The sequence below is a fragment of the Echiichthys vipera genome (genome assembly GCF_963691815.1).
Source record: "Echiichthys vipera genome assembly, chromosome: 23".
Lineage (NCBI taxonomy): Eukaryota > Metazoa > Chordata > Actinopteri > Perciformes > Trachinidae > Echiichthys > Echiichthys vipera.
The window spans coordinates 1,491,031-1,508,530 of record NC_139848.1 but is presented as its reverse complement, the minus strand read 5'-3'; the positions used below and the strand labels follow the sequence as shown (position 1 = coordinate 1,508,530).

Genomic DNA, 17,500 nt, shown 5'->3' with positions numbered 1-17,500 from the left:
CGCACACACATCTCAACACACACTCTCTCAACACACACATCTAAACACACACATGTAAACACACACATCTAAACACACACATGTAAACACACACATGTAAACACACACAAAGTCCTGCACAGAGAGTTCACCGGCGCACTGAGCCGCTCATTTATGCCGTTTAAAACAGAAAAGTTGGTTTTTATTCCATATTTTTTGGTGTTTATCTCATCTCGTCTTCAGCCTCTGATCCTGGATCAGGTCTCAGGGGCAGCAGCTTTAGCAGGGGACCCCAAACTTCCCTTTCCCGGGCCACATTAAGCAGCTCTAACTGGGGGATCCTGAGGCGTTCCCAGGCCAGTGTGGAGATCTAATCTCTCCACCTGGTCCTGGGTCTTCCCCGAGGCCTCCTCCCAGCTGGACGTGCCTGGAACACCTCCCTAGGGAGGCGCCCAGGGTTCATCCTTACCAGATGATCCTGAACCACCTCAACTGGCTCCTTTCAACGCAAAGGAGCAGCGGCTCTACTCCGAGTTCCTCACGGATGCTGAACTTCTCCCCCTCTCTCTAAGGGAGACTCCAGACCCCCTCCTGAGGAAACACACTTCACACGCTTGGACCTGGACCTGGTTCTTTGGGTCCTGACCTGGACCTGGTTCTTTGGGTCCTGACCTGGACCTGGTTCTTTGGGTCCTGACCCAGCTTTCATGACCACAGGTGAGGGGAGGAACCAGGACTGAGGGTAGTTCCAGAGCTTTCTAAAATGCTGAAATCTCAGAAGGAAAAAAAAGCTCACAGCTCCGGCCACGCCCGGACGACCTGCGACGACGGGTCCCAACGGAAACGTTTACCTGCTCAGATTTCTTGACTCCGTATCTGAAAAGCGTCGCCTGGTGCTCGCTGTTATGAAACAGGATGTCGAAGGTCAGCTCGCGCCCCATCAGGTCGTCGATGGCCGGCTTCACCACGGCGTGGAAGTCACGGGCCGGGAACGAGTCGTCCAGCATGTTGTTGACCTGTGAAAGAACACGTTGTCACTTTCGTCTCCGGCTGCGTAAAAAACACGTTTCATGAGGTCACTGCGGGTTGTGCGCGGCGTTACCTTGTATTTCTTCCCCAGCAGCTCCAGCGGGTCCAGTTTGACCTCTGACCTCAGAGCGCGGCCGAAGAGCGGCAGCTTGGAGTCCGAGTCTGAGAAAAACAACAGTTTGAGTGACTCGTTTACTGTGCAGCTCCCTGCTCATGTGCACGTTACAGCCACTGACTAAAGAACAAATCAATAATAAATATTAATGCATTCACTAATAAATGGCTCCACAAATAATAATAATAATAATAATAATAATAAATAATATCTATAATACTTTTAATTTAAAATGATTTCTTAAATATGTTAATATTCATTTTTAAATAATTTACTAATGTATTATTTTCATTATTCACTTGTTTGTTTGAATAAAACAATTAAAAAAAAATAAAACAAATGAAATAGCAAAATAATAAACTGGGTAAATAAAGAAATGGCTCGATAAATAAAAAATAAAAAATAATATTTATAATACTTTTTATTTAAAATGATTTTTTTTAAAAAGTATATATTCATCTTAAAATAATTTATTAATGTATTATTTTAATTATACATTTATTTTAATGTCAGAGGGGTTTAAATAAAACAATAAAAAATATAAAACATGAAAAAAGACTTAAAATAAATAAATAGCAAATAAATAAACTGGGTAAAAAAAGGCTCAATTAATAATAATATATAAAAAATAATATTTATAATAATTGTATTTAAAATGATTTTTTAAAAAAGTATATATTCATTTTTAAATAATTTGTCAATGTATTAATTTCATTATACATTAATTTTAGTGTCAATGGGGTTTAAATAAAGAAATTAAAACATATAAAACATGAATAAATAGATGTAAAAAAATAAATAAATAGTAAATAAATAAACTGGGTAAATAAATAAATATTTTAAATAAATATAAATATTATTATTTAAAGCAGAAATACATTTATATCACATTATTAATGTAATAATTTTTTTTAACTAACTTTTATTCACTTTTTTATGGCAGCTTCTTTAAAAATAAGACGTAAAGTCAGTAAATATATAAATAACAGAGACAAATTATGATAAAAGACAAACTAAACACATCTAAAGGGACGCAGGGCGGCGGGTGAACGAACCTCGACAGGTCAGGTGGGCGACGTAGGGGACGCCGTCACGCTCGCCGTAGTAGACGGCGAAGTGAGAGAAGTGTTTGTTCCGTGGAAACTCCACGATGTCGCCCGGGAACAGCTGCGGGCGAGAGCTCCTCTGTGCACACCACACTCAGCGTTTAAACATATATTAATAAATTAATAATTACGTTATTAAAGAAACTTTTACTATGAATTAATTTGAAATATTATTTAAATTAATATGAATGAAAAATACAAACAACATATTTAAATCTAAAGATTGAAATAAATAATATAAGTTAGATAAATTAAATAAACGTAAAATATTATGATTCAAAAAAATAAATAAACTGAAAAATCTGAAAGATTTTTAATTTATAAAAAATGTAAAAAAAATTAAAAATATTCAGTATAAAAAATACTAAATAAAATAAAATAAACTGATTTAATGAACCCTAATAAATATATTGACTAAATAAAAATAAATTAAATAAATATGTTAAAGAAACTTTTCCTACAAATTAATTTGAAATATTATTTAAATGTGATTTAATAAAAAATACACAAAACATATTTAAACGTATTTAAATCAAAAGATTGGAATAAATAATATAAATTAGATAAATTAAATAAACGTTAAATATGATTCAATAAAATAAATAAACTTATATTAAATCTATTAAAAATGTAAAAGAAATTAAATAAACCTGAAAAATATTTAATACATAAAAAACTAAATAAAATAAATTGATTTAATGAAACCACTGAAAACTGTATTTAGAGATAATAAATAATATAAATTAAACGTATGAAATAAACCCTCTGAAAACTCCTTATAACCATTTTTAAAAATATAAATAAAAATAAATAAAATAATTAAACTTGTGAAAACTCCTAATAAATATATTTAATTTTAAAAACACTAAATAATTAAATTTAAAATAACATTGATTAAATGAACCCACTGAAAACTCCTAAAAAATATATTAAATAAATACAAATGAACAAAATAAATATGTATTAAATATAAAGAAATACTATTTAAAATAAATTAAATTGATTAAATGAACTCCTAAAAAATATATTAAATAAAAATACAATAAATGAACCCACGGAAAACTTTTAATAAATAGATTTATTTAATAAAAACTATTTATTGAGGAGTATATTCTATTTTTACTTAACAAATACTATTTAAAATATATAAAATTGATTAAGTTAACTCCTAAAAATTATATTCAATAAATATAAAATAAATAAATATAAATAGTGAATAGATTTACTTAAATACTATTTAAAATACATTAAATTGATTAAATGAACCCACTGAAAACTCCCCAACATGTAATAAATACATAATTAATAAGTATTATTTGCATTTGTATAATTATATGTATCTAAATGTTTAACATTAAACTCATTAAAGGAATAAAAAGAGAAATGTTGGTGAATAAAAGATAAAGGCTGCACTCACCAGACCCATGGGTGAGCGTGTTCACTGCAGCGCTCGTCAGCCGTGTCTGAGGCTGAGCCCACGCCACACGCCCCACGACCACAGGAACCGTCCGCTTTGCATACGCCACTGATGGTGACATCATTAAAGAGCATCTGGGCGCCGCCGTCACGGGCGCCCGAGCTCGCTGCCCTCGTCCTTCACACTCGCTCTGTTTGTGCTGAGTTTTGTGTCAAACTGCGTCTCAGCTTCACTTCAGGCGCCTTTTTCTTTTTTTTATAAGCTGCATTTCTGTGTTTTTGGTTTTGGAGCATCACGGCCTCGTCCCCCGGCCCTGCCCACCCCCCCACCCCCCTCTCTCCGCCTCTGGGCGTGTGAAGCAGGTGTTTCCTAAACAGACTGCATGATAAAAAAAACAGGAAGTAGATTCAATGCAGCTTCAATCAGACGATGTTTAATTAGAAGGATATGAACAAACCTGGCAACCCGCACCTTTGAGAAGCGTTTGAACCCTGGACCGAGTCATGCTAGCAGTTTCCATCCGCTTCCAGTCTTTGTGCTAAGCTACGCTAATCCTGAAAGTCGTTTTGTGTCTCTTTGTAGTGGTTTTGTGTCTCTTTGTAGTTGTTTTGTGTCTCTGTGGTTGTTTTGTGTCTCTTTGAGATTGTTTTGTGTCTCTTTATGGTTGTTTTGTGTCTCTTTGTGGTTGTTTTGTGTCTCTTTGTGGCTGTTTTGTGTCTCTTTGTGGTTGTTTTGTGTCTCTTTGTGGCTGTTTTGTGTCTCTTTGTGGTTGTTTTGTGTCTCTTTGTGGCTGTTTTGTGTCTCTTTGTGGTTGTTTTGTGTCTCTTTGTGGTTGTTTTGTGTCTCTTTGTGGTTGTTTTGTGTCTCTTTGTGGTTGTTTTGTGTCTCTTTGTGGTTGTTTTGTGTCTCCTTGTAGCTGTTTTGTGTCTCTTTGTAGCTGTTTTGTGTCTCCTTGTGGTTGTTTTGTGTCACTTTGTGGTTGTTTTGTGTCTCTTTGTGGTTGTTTGTGTCTCTTTGTAGTTGTTTTGTGTCTCTTTGTGGTTGTTTTGTGTCTCTTTTGTGTCTCTTTGTGGTTGTTTTGTGTCTCTTTGTGGTCACAGAAGTCTGCAGGGCGACGTAAGCATTTAAACGTTCACATATTCCAGTTTTGTTTATTTATGTTTCTGATGAATTCACAGTTCAGACATTTGCTCTCGGAGCCGCAGCTCGTTAAAAACACACGAGGAAGTTTGAGCGTTTTCCCGACGTGAGACGAACGTTTGAAACTTAAAAGAAGTGAAATAAACTCCAGGTTTTTAAGGTTTTAAATGCGTTTCTATTCTTATTGTTGACGTGTAATTTCCACTAAATCAGGGTTGAAACAAGTCTGATTTAAGTCTTTTAATTCAGGATTTCCACTTTAACAATCATTCTTCTTGCTGCTGAAACGTGTTTCGTTCATAAAGGACGGAGAGAAAAAGGCCGGGGGGTGTTTTCAGAATTAAGTCTGAGTTTAAAGTTAAATAAAACAAAATGTTATGAGAGAAAAAGTCATTTTAACAGAAAAAAAAGGTTTTTCAAGGGAATAAAATTGGATTTTTTTTGCGGGGAAAGAAATTAAATTACTCTCAAGAATAAACTTAAATTATTTGCAGAAAAAAAAGAATTATCTTCAGAATAAAATCATAATTTTAAGATAAAAATATGACTTTCTCAAGACTTTCCTCCCGACCCCGTCGTCGTCTCACGTTCAGCAGGAACATTTTCAGCGTTTCCAAAATTTCATTGATTTGCAGTTTTCAAACGGACCCCCTGAAATTAAGAGTTTGAACCTGATTTTGTGTTTGTCATGAATCATCCGGACGCAGACGTTATTAAACGGAGTTAAAGCCGCACAGGAACCCCACACACTCCGCCCAGGTTCACCCAAATCCACGATCCACCCGGAAACAACAACAATAATAATAATAATAATAATAATAATAATAATAATTATAATAATAATTATAACCCACCCACATTTACAAAATATAGATTTTCTGTAGAGGGAAAAAAATAAACAATTCAATTCAGCAGATTCAGATTGGCTTCATGACGCGCACCGAAAACAGTCACATTAGGACAGAACGGAAGTCACACACACACACACACACACACACAGACACGCAGACACTCACTCACACACACAGACACTCACACACACACACAGACACTCACTCACACACACAGACACAGACACTTACTCACACTCACACTCACACCTATAAAGTCAGTGCAGCGACAGTCGTCCAGTCCGTCAAAAGGCACCTGAGTTTAGCTCCAACCTGAGCTGGAGATTCACCAGTGTATACAACACACACACACACACACACTCTCTCTCACACACACACACACACTCACACACACACACACTAACTGTTTTCTTGTCCCTGACTCTGGCTCTCCTGAGTGTCTTTGCCCCAGCTGAGGCCGTTGATGGGCGCGTGCTTGTCCCAGCTGTCCGTGTTGTGCCCGTGTTTCCTCTGGTGGCGTTTGTAGTTGTCCCAGTGGCCCGTGGTGTAGTCGCACTCGGCGCAGGCGTACGGCTTCTCGCCCGTGTGCCGCAGCATGTGCCTCTTCAGGTTCATGCTCTGGTTGCAGGAGTAGCCGCAGACGCCGCAGTGGAACGGCTTGGCCCCCGAGTGGATGCGCTCGTGCCTCCGCAGGTTGGCGGGGTTCCCGCAGGCGTAGCTGCACAACAGGCACTGGTAGGGCTTCTCGCCCGTGTGAACCCGCAGGTGGCGTTTGAGGTTGTCGAGGTGCGAGGAGGTGTAGGGGCAGTGCGGGCAGTGGTGGGGCTTCTCCTCGGAGTGGGTGTGGGCGTGGCGGGCCAGGTGGTTAGGGTAGTGGGACAGGAAGGGGCAGTGAGGGCAGCGGTACAGCTTTGTGCCACGCTGACCCCGTCGGGATCCACGGGACGCGTCCGGGCTGCACGGGGACCCCGATCCGTCTTTGGACAGCAGGTCCAACTGGCAACGACGACACACCTGAAGAGGAACACGGTCACTTTTCACTTCTTAGGTTCAGAGAAAAGAAAAAAAAAAACACGTTCTATCGGACGTACCTGCCCTCCGTCGCCCTCCACCTCCCCCTCGGCCTTGTCCCCCTCCAGGTCGGCCTCCTCCAGGGTGAGGCCGCACATCTGGCAGCACAGGGGGAAGAGGAGGACCGGGAGCGGGCCGGAGGGAGAGCCGAGGGCCCCAAACGTCTGGAGGTAACCTGAGTCCTGGGACACGCGCAGGGTCAAGTCTGACATCACTGCACGAAGAAGAGAGAGAGAGAGAAAAAAAAACATTTATTTAGTGCGAAACATCAAATCTACTTTGCATTTAACTTCATTTCACCGTGAAAAACGTTAGAAAACGTCACTAAAAACAGCCCGAAAACGTGATAAGTGAGAATAAGAAAGAAACTTCCTCCTTTTACTTCTTCTAATATAAGAGAGTTAATCTTCTGATGCAGCTGAACTCTAAGTTTCGGGTCGATGAGCGCTCAACCAGAGAGAACTTCACTTCCTCATTTCTTCAAACTGTTTCGGTTTCCACTGGTTGGTTCCTCTTTCCTGGGGGGGGGGGGGGGGGGGGGACAGTGTGCACAGACCGTACACGTCCCCTGAGTCTTCAAATCTTTCAAACGTACCTGCAGCCAGCAGATGCACGGTCGGCCTTTCTGCTCTGGTCTTTATTTCATAGACTTTGATTCATCGTTCGGTTCATTTACGAAGCAAATCCCTCTATAGTCGCAGCTGTTCTCTCTCGTATCACCGCAAAATCTATGTTGAATTAATTGTAAGACGCAGGTGTTCGTTACCTTCTTCTGTTTCCGCCTTTCTCCTCCTTCCCCGCCGCTTCTCCTTCTCCCTCCTCTGCTGCCTCTCCTGCGTGTGCATGCGCTGGTGCCTCCGCAGGTTGCCGAGGGAGCTGCAGGCGTAGCTGCACGTGAGGCAGCGGTACGGCTTCTCCCCCGTGTGGGTGCGGGCGTGCCGCTGCAGGTTGACGAGCTGGGCAGAGGCGTAGGGGCAGATGGGGCAGCGGTACGGCTTCTGCCCGTCGTGGGTCCGCATGTGGCGCTTCAGGTGGTTGGAGTAACGCGAGGTGAAGGGGCAGAGCGAGCAGGAGTACAGCTTAGCGGGGATGTCCGCGGCTCCGTCCGTCTTACCTGCGCTTCTCCTCTTCCCGCACGAGTCACCACCGGCGGCCCCGTCAGCGTCGATCGACCCCTCCGCCTGAGAGGAGTCGATGGACGCGTCACGCTGGAGGCTTTCCTCACAGGTGAGACAGTACAGCTCCGCCCCCAGGTCCAGGCCGACACCTGGAGCAAGAGAGCACAGTAAGTACAAGAAAACGAGGACACACTCGACTCGGACGCTGTTCAAATCCACAGTCAGGTACCGAGATCCAAGCCCCCCAGAGGAGTGTCTCCCAGGAGCTGACCACAGCCTTTACAGGACAGGAACGCCGGGAAGGTGGAGTCTGTGGGCGCCGAGGGGTCGTCCTCGACGCTCAGAGAGAAGACGGTCAGACCTGAACCACAACACAAGGAAAGGAAATGTTCACGCGTGGAGTTAAAGAGAAACGCTTCAACCGAACCGAACCGAACCGTTAAAAATAACAAATACTTCTGTTTTAATTTGCTTCCTCATTAATTTGCCTTTGTATTAATTTTTATCTGTATTTATTTTTGTTTGTTTTTTATTCATTTTTAAAGTAAAATGTTGAACAAACGTAATTAATATTGACACAAAACAAAATCATCATTAAATCAATTTTTTGTTTACGGACGTGCGTGTGTGTGTGTGTGTGTGTGTGTGTGTGTGTGTGTGTGTGTGTGTGTGTGTGTGCGTGTGTGTGACTGACCGGACTCTCTATCCAGGCCCATGATCTCAGAGTCTCCGAACTCCAGCTCTCCGCCCAGCAGGAAGTCGCTCTCCAGCACCAGGCAGCCGGGCTCACACACCAGCGCCGCCTCCTCCGAGTCCACTGAACACAAACACGACTCGTCACCACGGGAGGAAAACACACTCCCAAACAGCGTAAACACACACACACACTCCCACACACACACACACACACACACACGGAGCGGATAAAATATCAAATGACAGAGACTGAACCTCCTGGAGCATCCTGCCTGTTGTTTTTTTATTAAATCAGCTAAAAACAAAATTAGATCCACACTTAAAGGCTGGTTTAAAAAGGTCTTTGCACGTTGAGTTTGTATTTTCATTCATAGTTTAATGTGTAAACCGAACACAACGTTAAGGTGAAACTCATTCATTCATTCATTTCTAGTCCTAAAACGTACTTTTATTCACATTAGCATCAGATAAATACACGCGCAGCTGCTTTTACAGCAAGTGGAAGAAAAACAGGGGGTTTGTGCATCGAATGAGTGACACGGGGAAATGTGCGGGGAACTTTTAACATGTTTTACAGAATTCCTACATTTTCCATTTAAGACTTCCAGACTTTTCCAGACTTTTCCAGACTTGTCAGAGGATTTTAAAGGGCAGCGTTTTATTCAAGCTAAACGCTAAAAGAGTGAAATAGTGAAACTCTACAGACAGGAACAGTAGAGACGAACTACAGAAGAAAACGCACGTCTGTGCTTAAGATGGAGTAAAAGTACCTGTAAATAAATAAAATAATGATTAATCAAAATAAATCATAAATAAAATAAAAATAAATCATAAATAACATAACTATTAAATAAATAAAATAATGATAAATCATAAATAACATAAAACTATTAAATAAATGAATACATATAATAATGATAAATCATAAATGAAATAATAAATTATAATAAATTAAAAACATCATAAATAAAATAATAATAAAGAAAGTCAATCATAAAAAATAATAATTAATCAAAATTAATGGTAAATAAAAAAATAACTTTAATAAATCATAAATAAAATGTAGAAATAATTCAATAGATGAGAACGGTAACCATGGTAACCGGACGCCATTCTACAGCCAGCTTAATTAGTTTAACATCGTCTACAGACCGGGAACTGGTTTTGATTTGTATTTTTTAACATATTTTATTTTAGGAAGTGAGGGAATCATCTGGAAACAACACAAACATTGTTACTCCATAATTATCCAGACCCTGAAAATGCCTCAAATTAAAATCTGTACAGCGTAAAAACCCTGGTTTTGATTTAAACATTATTTCACAGCCTCTTTTTTGTAACCGAGTAAAACAAAGTCCAGATCTTTGCTCTGGAAAAGTCCAAAGAAGACGGTCGAGAGGAAAGGAGGTGGAGAGGAAGCGAGGGAGGAAAGGGGGGAGAGGGGGGAGAAGAGGAGCGGAGGAAACCGGGGAGGAAGAGATAAGTGCAGAGGAGGAAGAGTTGGAGGGCGAGGAACGAGTCAGGAAGAGGAAGAGGGGACAAGAAACAGAACACAGCTCCATGTGGGACGTTTCTACACACGTGAACGGCTGTTTGGACGCAGGTTTGAGTGATTTTGGGGTGAATTTATTCAGTAGGAGCTTAAAGAAAACATCAATATGTCTAAAACTTGACTCATGCACGTGTTGTTTAAGCAAACTTCTTACTTTGGGAAGGTGACGCACACCAGGAGTGAGTTTGCCAAATAAAACAGGATCATTATCTCGGCCCCGTAAAGCAAATTCAACATCGTTTGAAGTCACAGGAGAAGCAGCGTTTAGTTTTCATGCAGCAAATATCTGAAACTAACTCCCAGAAAACTGCAGATCTGCTGCGACTCTCAGTTCTTTTACATCTCCACTGAAGACTTTTCTGTTTCTGCTGCTTTTCAGTAAATAAAGTCATTTTTTAAACTCCCTCCACTGCACTGTAACGTCCATTACACGTCCTTAAAATGATCTTTTATTGATATTACTCGAATGTCATTTTATATTCTCTCCAATGTTTTATGAAAAGCACTTTTGATTCCCTTGTTGTTGAACTGAGCTGCACAAATAAACCCGCCTCGCCTAAGTGGCCGTGATAAATCATGTTGGGTGACACCGAACGTGTTTTATGGAACCAAATCAACTATAAATGAGTCGATGAAGTGAGATAAACCTGGACGACAGCTCCACGGCTGCACTTTTAAGACAAAGACAGAAGTGACGCGAGGGCGCACATGTAAAATAAAAGAAAACAGAAAAGGGGAGGGAGTAAGAGCGAGAGAGAGGAGGCAAACAGGATGCGATGAAAGAAGAGGAAGAGGAGAAGAGGGAGGTCAGGTACGGTCAGGCCTGCGAAGAGGAAGTGGAGACAGGAAGTGCAGAACATTCAGGATGAGATAACAGACTCACACACACACACACACTTTAAAACAGCAGTCTTCTTCTCTGCTAGACAACGGGGAAGGGATCGAGCAATGTCAACATGTTAAACCGGTTAGGCAGCTTTTACCATTTCCTCCTCTTTTCCTTAACAAATAAGTGACTTCTACACGGACGCAAGGACGCCACTTCCTTAAAATGTGACTGGTCAGTGAAGAGAAAGGCGGCTCATGAGACGCCACAAACTGAGACGAGAGAGAGAGAGAGAGAGAGTTTAAAACTCACACTTGACCGGCTGGGGGTTGGATTGTTTTCTCCGCGGCATCTTCGCCTCTCGTCGTCCCGGCTCCGGCTCCGGTTGAGCGGCGGCAGCAAACACACAGAGGGCTCGGGTCCGTCCGTCCGTCCGCCAGCCAGGCAGCCTGCTAACTGCATGTCATCATCGCCTCCTTCCTCTTCCTCTTCCTCCAGCGGACAGGAGCAGCAGCGGTGTCATCACTACAAACTACTGTTCAACACACCAATTACATAATTATTATTATTATTATTATTATTCCCTGTTGCATCAAACACACATCTGCCACTTTGAACTGAACACTGCGACTCATTAGTTCACTCATACGTTTGTATTTTGTCTTGAATAAATAAAAACACTAAAACCATTACTGTGTTGTTTGTATTTATCTCCATTTGTATTTATTGTAATTGTTGCAGCGTCACTTGTGTCAGTGTGTGATTGTTAAATAAAGCTTAAAACACAGAGTTTAGGAGTTAGAGCCACTTTTGTTGCATAATCTGCTTTAATGTTTTGTTTTAATCACTTAATCTGAGTTTATCTCGTGCTTTTAAACCAGAGAAAACTGTTTAATAAGAAATTAAGCTTCTTCTCATCTCATTAACTTATTTGTTAATTATTTATAATCATATATTCAAGCTTTTTTAACTTAATAACATTCAAATGAATCTTAACCTGCATCTGGTTTGTAAGTTTGAATTGAATAAATAAAGTTTGTTTAAAAAAACAACAACACTAAAACATGAATGCGTTATTAAAATGAACTTATTTTTATTTATTTTTTAATATTTTTTAACGTCACTTGTGTCAATAAGTAAGTTAAATAAAGCTCGTTTTAAATAACAACAATAATATTTAAAAAAAAAAAACGTCAGGACGCCATCTTGTTAGCCACCTAGCTCAGTTAGCTCGTCAACTTCAACGTTCAAAATTGAGCCGTTTAACTTTAAAAAACACATTTTAAATATTAACGGCGTTCCCAAACACCACCGCGTTGATGAACGTACCCGTGGAAACGTCCCCAGAAACGCTGCCGTCGGTCAAACGTCGCGAACTGTTTCAAAAACGCGTCTTTTGTTGCCAAACGGACACAAACCGCTGCTGCTGACGGAGAGGGACGCCGGGTCCGGGTGACGTCACTGACAGCAGCAAAGGATTGTGGGAGTTGTGGTCCATCCGTTCCCCATTCATTAATTATTTCATACATGTATTTATTTATTTTTACATTTATCTATTTATGTATTTACTTGATACATTTTTTTATTGTGTAAATAAGGAAGTTAATAATTAATAATAATTAATTATGTGAAAAAAGTGTAAACAAAACAACACAGAAATTAAAACATTTAAAATAAAAATAAAAGAATATTATTATTAAAAATAAATGTCGGAATTAATAATTGATAACATGGACTTAAATTAATTTAAGTTTTTATTTACCTTTGTATTAATAAATTATTTACCTTCCAAAGTTATTTCCCAATTCATGAATAATTTTATACATTTACCTATTTGTGTATTTTCTTGATTTAATTATGCAAATTAGGAGGCTAATAATGAACAATAATTAATAACGTTAAAAAAGTAGAATAAAAACATTTTAAAATGATATTTTCAGCTTTTAAAAATCTACATAAATAACCTGAATTAATTAATTATTATGGTATTACAAAAACTAATATTAAAAATAAATGTTGGCATTAATTAATTGATAAAATGGACATTTTTTATTTTTTTTTAACTTTGCATTAATTATTTACTATCCAAATTTGGAGGCTAATAATTAACAATAATTAATTGTGTAAAAATGCAAAGTACAAAGAAAACAAAACAGAACTAAAAACATTTTAAAATTCTGAAATATAAAATGAGAAATTACTAAAAAATAAATTAAATAAAAAAGGGGAAATTAAAATGGGCAATTAAATTAATAGGGGAATAAAATAAATGAATAAAAACATTTCTAAACTATATTTTTAGCTATTAATAATCTACATAAAAGACCCAAATGATTATAATTATTATGACATTACAAAAACTAATAAACATACATTAATTTGAGTTTTTATTTACCTTTGCATTAATTACATATTCACTTTCCAATTTAATTTCCCCATTCAGGAATTATTTTATACATTTATTCATTTATTTTATTTTATTATGCAAATAAAGAGGCTGTCTGTAAATAATTAATAATGTAAAAAACAAAAGTATAAAGAAAAAACAGAACAATAATGCATAAAAAATATGGAATATTAAAAAATATCTACAAATGAAAACATATCGAGCAATATATTTAAAAGAGATGAAATTAAGAGAGAAATAAACACAAACACAAAATCGGCTGCTTTATTTTAATTTATTAGCATTAAATTCAATAATAAGTAGAACACAACAGTGATTAATAATGATAATAATAATAATAATAATAATAATAATAATAATAATAGACTGTGGATCTGTTTCATTAGTTTCTTCCCTAAGAGACGTTGTTAAGAGAATCACTTTGTCTATTTTCTAGGACTTTACTGATCCATTTTTTTAAATTTTATTGTTTTTGCAATTAAACATACCTCTCAGTTATGCTAACATCTACATTTATGCTATTTTTTAGCCTCGGGGAAATGGCGTTTCCCCTAAATGTGGCGTGCACAAGCTGTGGAAGACGTTTAAATGACATAAATCACATTTATTTAGCATCTTTCACTCATTTGATGTCAGTGCGGCGTCCCACAAGGCTCCATCCTGGGGCCACGGCTTTTCTCTATGTGTCGCCACTAGGAGGCGGCGTCGACGTCGTCTTCCAATAAAACCAAACGATACTTAGGGTCCGATCACGAGTCCGTCATGGCCTCGAACTCGTCGATCCTCTGTCGGGTGTTTCCTCTGCGGATCCTCCGGTAGGACACAGTTTTGTACTTTGACGACTGGCGTCCGCCGGCCTTCTTGTCGTCCTCCTCGCCGTTCACGTCTGGAGAGTTTTGACCTTCCTCCTCTTTCCCCTCCGTCACGTCCATCCCGTTGTTTCCTGCACTGCAGTTTTGGGTCGGACCGAGCTCTTTGCTTTCTCGCGTGGACGTTAACGGCGACTCTGCGGCGGCGTCCATCAACGCCGCTTTCTCCTCCGACCTGCAACCTGAAGCCAGACACTCTGAGTGTTTTTGTTCATTAGAGAAACTTTCCAGAGGATTTAATTGGTTTGCTTTCGGCAGCAGAGCGAGAGTTATCTAATTAGATCTTAATGAGTTAAAGTGGCCTGAATCTCCACTGTGGGTAATTGTGTGTCAGCCAATCAGAGCAGCCGTTACGTAAGAGCGTCTCCGCTCCGCAAACCCCGAAACAAAGAAGCACTGTCAGCGACAAACTCAACGTTTACAGCAACAAACACACAGAAGTCAGAGTTCATGCATTTAAATGCTGCATAAACACTTAATCTGATTCATCTCGTGCTTTTAAACCAAAGAAAACTCATTTAATTACAAATTCACCTTCTTCTCATTCATTTATTTCTTAATAATCATAAATTTAAGTGTTTGAAGTTGAATTTGTGAATTAATGAACATTAAATTTAATCCTAATTTGCATCTGGATGAATTTAATTTCTTAAATGTGTCGAATTGTTGACTTTATTTATAATTTAATTTTAAAAAATACCATTTTTCAAACTAAAATATATGGTGGAGGTCTGAACCTGCCAAAATAAATATTAATAAAAAATAAATAATAATAATAAATTACACAATACTTAAATAATACAACAAAATCAATAAAATGTGATTTTAATTGATATTTATTTTAATTATTTATTCGCCTTTATATTAATTAATGAATTTATTTTTTCATTTATTCTTTATAATTTATTTTAAAATGTATTTATTTTATTTTATTATATTTTTAGAAATTTAATTATTTAGTTAAAAATGTAAATTTTCTTAAAGATCATAAGAGATTTTGTCGTTACCTGCGTCCTCTGCTGCTGCGTCCAGCCTCTGTGTCAGATACAGCAGGTCTGACGGAGGAGCTGCGTGTGACGGAGGAGCAGCGTCTGACGGAGGAGCTGCGTCTGACGGAGGAGCTCCACCCGTCCCCGTCTCCGTCTCTGTGTCCCTGCTCATCGGTGTGAGAGAAACGTCCTCGTTGGTGCCTGAGAGGATTCTGCCAACGCCTGTCCCTGTTTCAGCTCCATGGGGAGGTGACGGAGGTGACGGAGGTGACGGAGGGGATGACAGGGATAGAGGTGAAGGTGATGGAGGTGATGGAGGTGACGGAGGTGATGACAGGGATGGAGGTGACGGAGGGGATGTTGTTGATACAAGTGATGGAGGTGATGGAGGTGAAGGTGGAGGTGAAGGTGGAAGTGAGGGTGATGGAGGTAAAGGTGACGGAGGTGAAGGAGGTGCTGAAGGTGATGGAGGTGAAGGTGATGGAGGTGACAAAAGTGGTGGAGGTGAAGGTGATGGAGTTGATACAAGTGATGGAGGTGAAGGTGATGGAGGTGAAGGTGAAGGAGGTGATGGAGGTGATAAAAGTGATGGAGGTGAAGGTGACGGAGGTGATACAAGTGATGGAGGTGAAGGTGACGGAGGTGATACAAGTGATGGAGGTGAAGGTGATGGAGGTGAAGGAGGTGCCGAAGGTGATGGAGGTGCCGAAGGTGATGGAGGTGATAAAGTTGATACAAGTGATGGAGGTGAAGGTGACGGAGGTGACGGAGGGGATGACAGGGATGGTGACGGAGGTGATGGAGGGGATGACAGGGATGGAGGTGGTAAAAGTGATGGAGTTGATGGCAGGGATGCAGGTGACTGAGGGGATGGAGGCGACGGAGGTGACAGAGATGATGGAGGTGATGGTGATGGAGGTGATGGAGGTGACAAAAGTGAAGGTGATGGAGGTGAAGGTGGAGGTGAAGTTGATGGAGGTGACGGAGGTGAAGGTGAAGGTGATGGTGACGGAGGTGATAAAAGTGATGGAGGTGAAGGTGACGGAGGTGATGACAGGGATGGTGATGGAGGTGATGGAGGTGATGACAGGGATGGAGGTGGTAAAAGTGATGGAGGTGAAGGTGACGGAGGTGATGACAGGGATGGTGATGGAGGTGATGGAGGTGATGACAGGGATGGTGATGGAGGTGATGGAGGTGATGACAGGGATGGTGATGGAGGTGATGGAGGTGATGACAGGGATGGAGGTGGTAAAATTGAAGGTGATGGAGGTGAAGATGGAGGTGAAGTTGATTGAGGTGATAAAAGTGATGGTGATGGAGGTGATGGAGGTGATGGAGGTGAAGGAGGTGATGGTGATGGAGGTGACGGAGGGGATGACAGGGATGGAGGTGGTAAAAGTGATGGAGTTGATGGCAGGGTTGCAGGTGACGGAGGTGACAGAGATGATGGAGGTGAAGGTGATGGAGGTGATAAAAGTGATGGAGGTGAAGGTGATGGAGGTGATGACAGGGATGGAGGTGAAGGTGAAGGAGGTGATGGAGGTGATAAAAGTGATGGAGGTGAAGGAAGTGATGGAGGTGAAGGAAGTGATGGAGGTGAAGGTGACGGAGGTGAAGGAGGTGCTGAAGGTGATGGAGGTGAAGGAAGTGATGGTGGTGACGGAGGTGATACATCATTATCCTGCTCTTCCTCTCTTCCTTCCACCTCCTCTTCCTCCTTTCTTTCTTCCTCCACCTCCTCCTTTCTTTCTTCCTCCACCTCCTCTTCCTCCTTTCTTTCTTCCTCCACCTCCTCCTTTCTTTCTTCCTCCACCTCCTCTTCCTCCTTTCTTTCATCCTCCACCTCCTCTTCCTCCTTTCTTTCTTCCTCCACCTCCTCTTCCTCCTTTCTTTCTTCCTCCACCTCCTCTTCCTCCTTTCTTTCTTCCTCCTTTCTTTCTTCCTCAACCTCCTCTTCCTCCTTTCTTTCTTCCTCCACCTCCTCTTCCTCCTTTCTTTCTTCCTCCACCTCCTCTTCCTCCTTTCTTTCTTCATCCACCTCCTCTTCCTCCTTTCTTTCTTCATCCACCTCCTCTTCCTCCTTTCTTTCTTCATCCATCTCTTCTTCCTCCTTTCTTTCTTCCTCCACCTCTTCTTCCTCCTTTCTTTTTTCCTCCACCTCCTCTTCCTCCTTTCTTTCTTCATCCACCTCCTCTTCCTCCTTTCTTTCTTCCTCCACCTCCTCTTCCTCTCTTCTTTCTTCCTCCACCTCCTTTCTTTCTTCCTCCTTTCTTTCTTCATCCACCTCCTCTTCCTCCTTTCTTTCTTCATTCACCTCCTCTTCCTCCTTTCT

At 40.2% G+C, this 17,500-nt stretch overlaps 2 protein-coding genes across 3 annotated transcripts in view; both read right to left on the bottom strand.

Moving 5' to 3' along the window:
- The window catches only part of plaat1l (phospholipase A and acyltransferase 1-like), a 4,620-nt gene extending 769 nt beyond the window's left edge, over window positions 1-3,851 (bottom strand). The window contains exons 1-4 of one of the 2 annotated variants that reach the window (XM_083938218.1): window positions 3,647-3,851; window positions 2,179-2,308; window positions 1,082-1,170; window positions 831-995 (exon numbers count right to left, since the gene is read on the bottom strand). In XM_083938218.1, the coding sequence (XP_083794344.1) occupies window positions 831-995; window positions 1,082-1,170; window positions 2,179-2,308; window positions 3,647-3,655 (393 nt within the window). In that variant the 5' untranslated portion in view covers window positions 3,656-3,851. Of the gene's footprint in view, window positions 1-531; window positions 996-1,081; window positions 1,171-2,178; window positions 2,309-3,646 lie in introns of those variants that run through there. The other variant, XM_083938217.1, reaches the window with a different exon arrangement.
- Window positions 3,852-4,499: 648 nt separating this feature from the next.
- On the bottom strand, window positions 4,500-12,345 carry LOC310964575 (zinc finger protein 513-like). Its single transcript, XM_083937753.1, has 7 exons — window positions 12,230-12,345; window positions 11,213-11,435; window positions 8,521-8,643; window positions 8,056-8,187; window positions 7,475-7,975; window positions 6,729-6,922; window positions 4,500-6,651 (listed from the first exon to the last, which is right to left on the bottom strand). The coding sequence occupies exons 2-7, from the start codon at window positions 11,250-11,252 to the stop codon at window positions 6,037-6,039; spliced, it is 1,605 nt and encodes a 534-aa protein (XP_083793879.1). The 5' UTR covers window positions 11,253-11,435; window positions 12,230-12,345; the 3' UTR covers window positions 4,500-6,036.
- Window positions 12,346-17,500: the final 5,155 nt, after the last annotated feature.

What these genes read in the sequence shown, in the direction of transcription:
- LOC310964575 (XM_083937753.1), bottom strand. Translation starts at nt 11,252, where the DNA reads ATGCCGCGGAGAAAACAATCCAACCCCCAGCCGGTCAAGT. An exon ending in GGGCCTGGATAGAGAGTCCG is followed by an intron (nt 8,188 to 8,520) that starts GTCAGTCACACA and finishes GTTGTGGTTCAG; the next exon opens with GTCTGACCGTCTTCTCTCTG. An exon ending in AAAGGCGGAAACAGAAGAAG is followed by an intron (nt 6,923 to 7,474) that starts GTAACGAACACC and finishes TTCTTCGTGCAG; the next exon opens with TGATGTCAGACTTGACCCTG.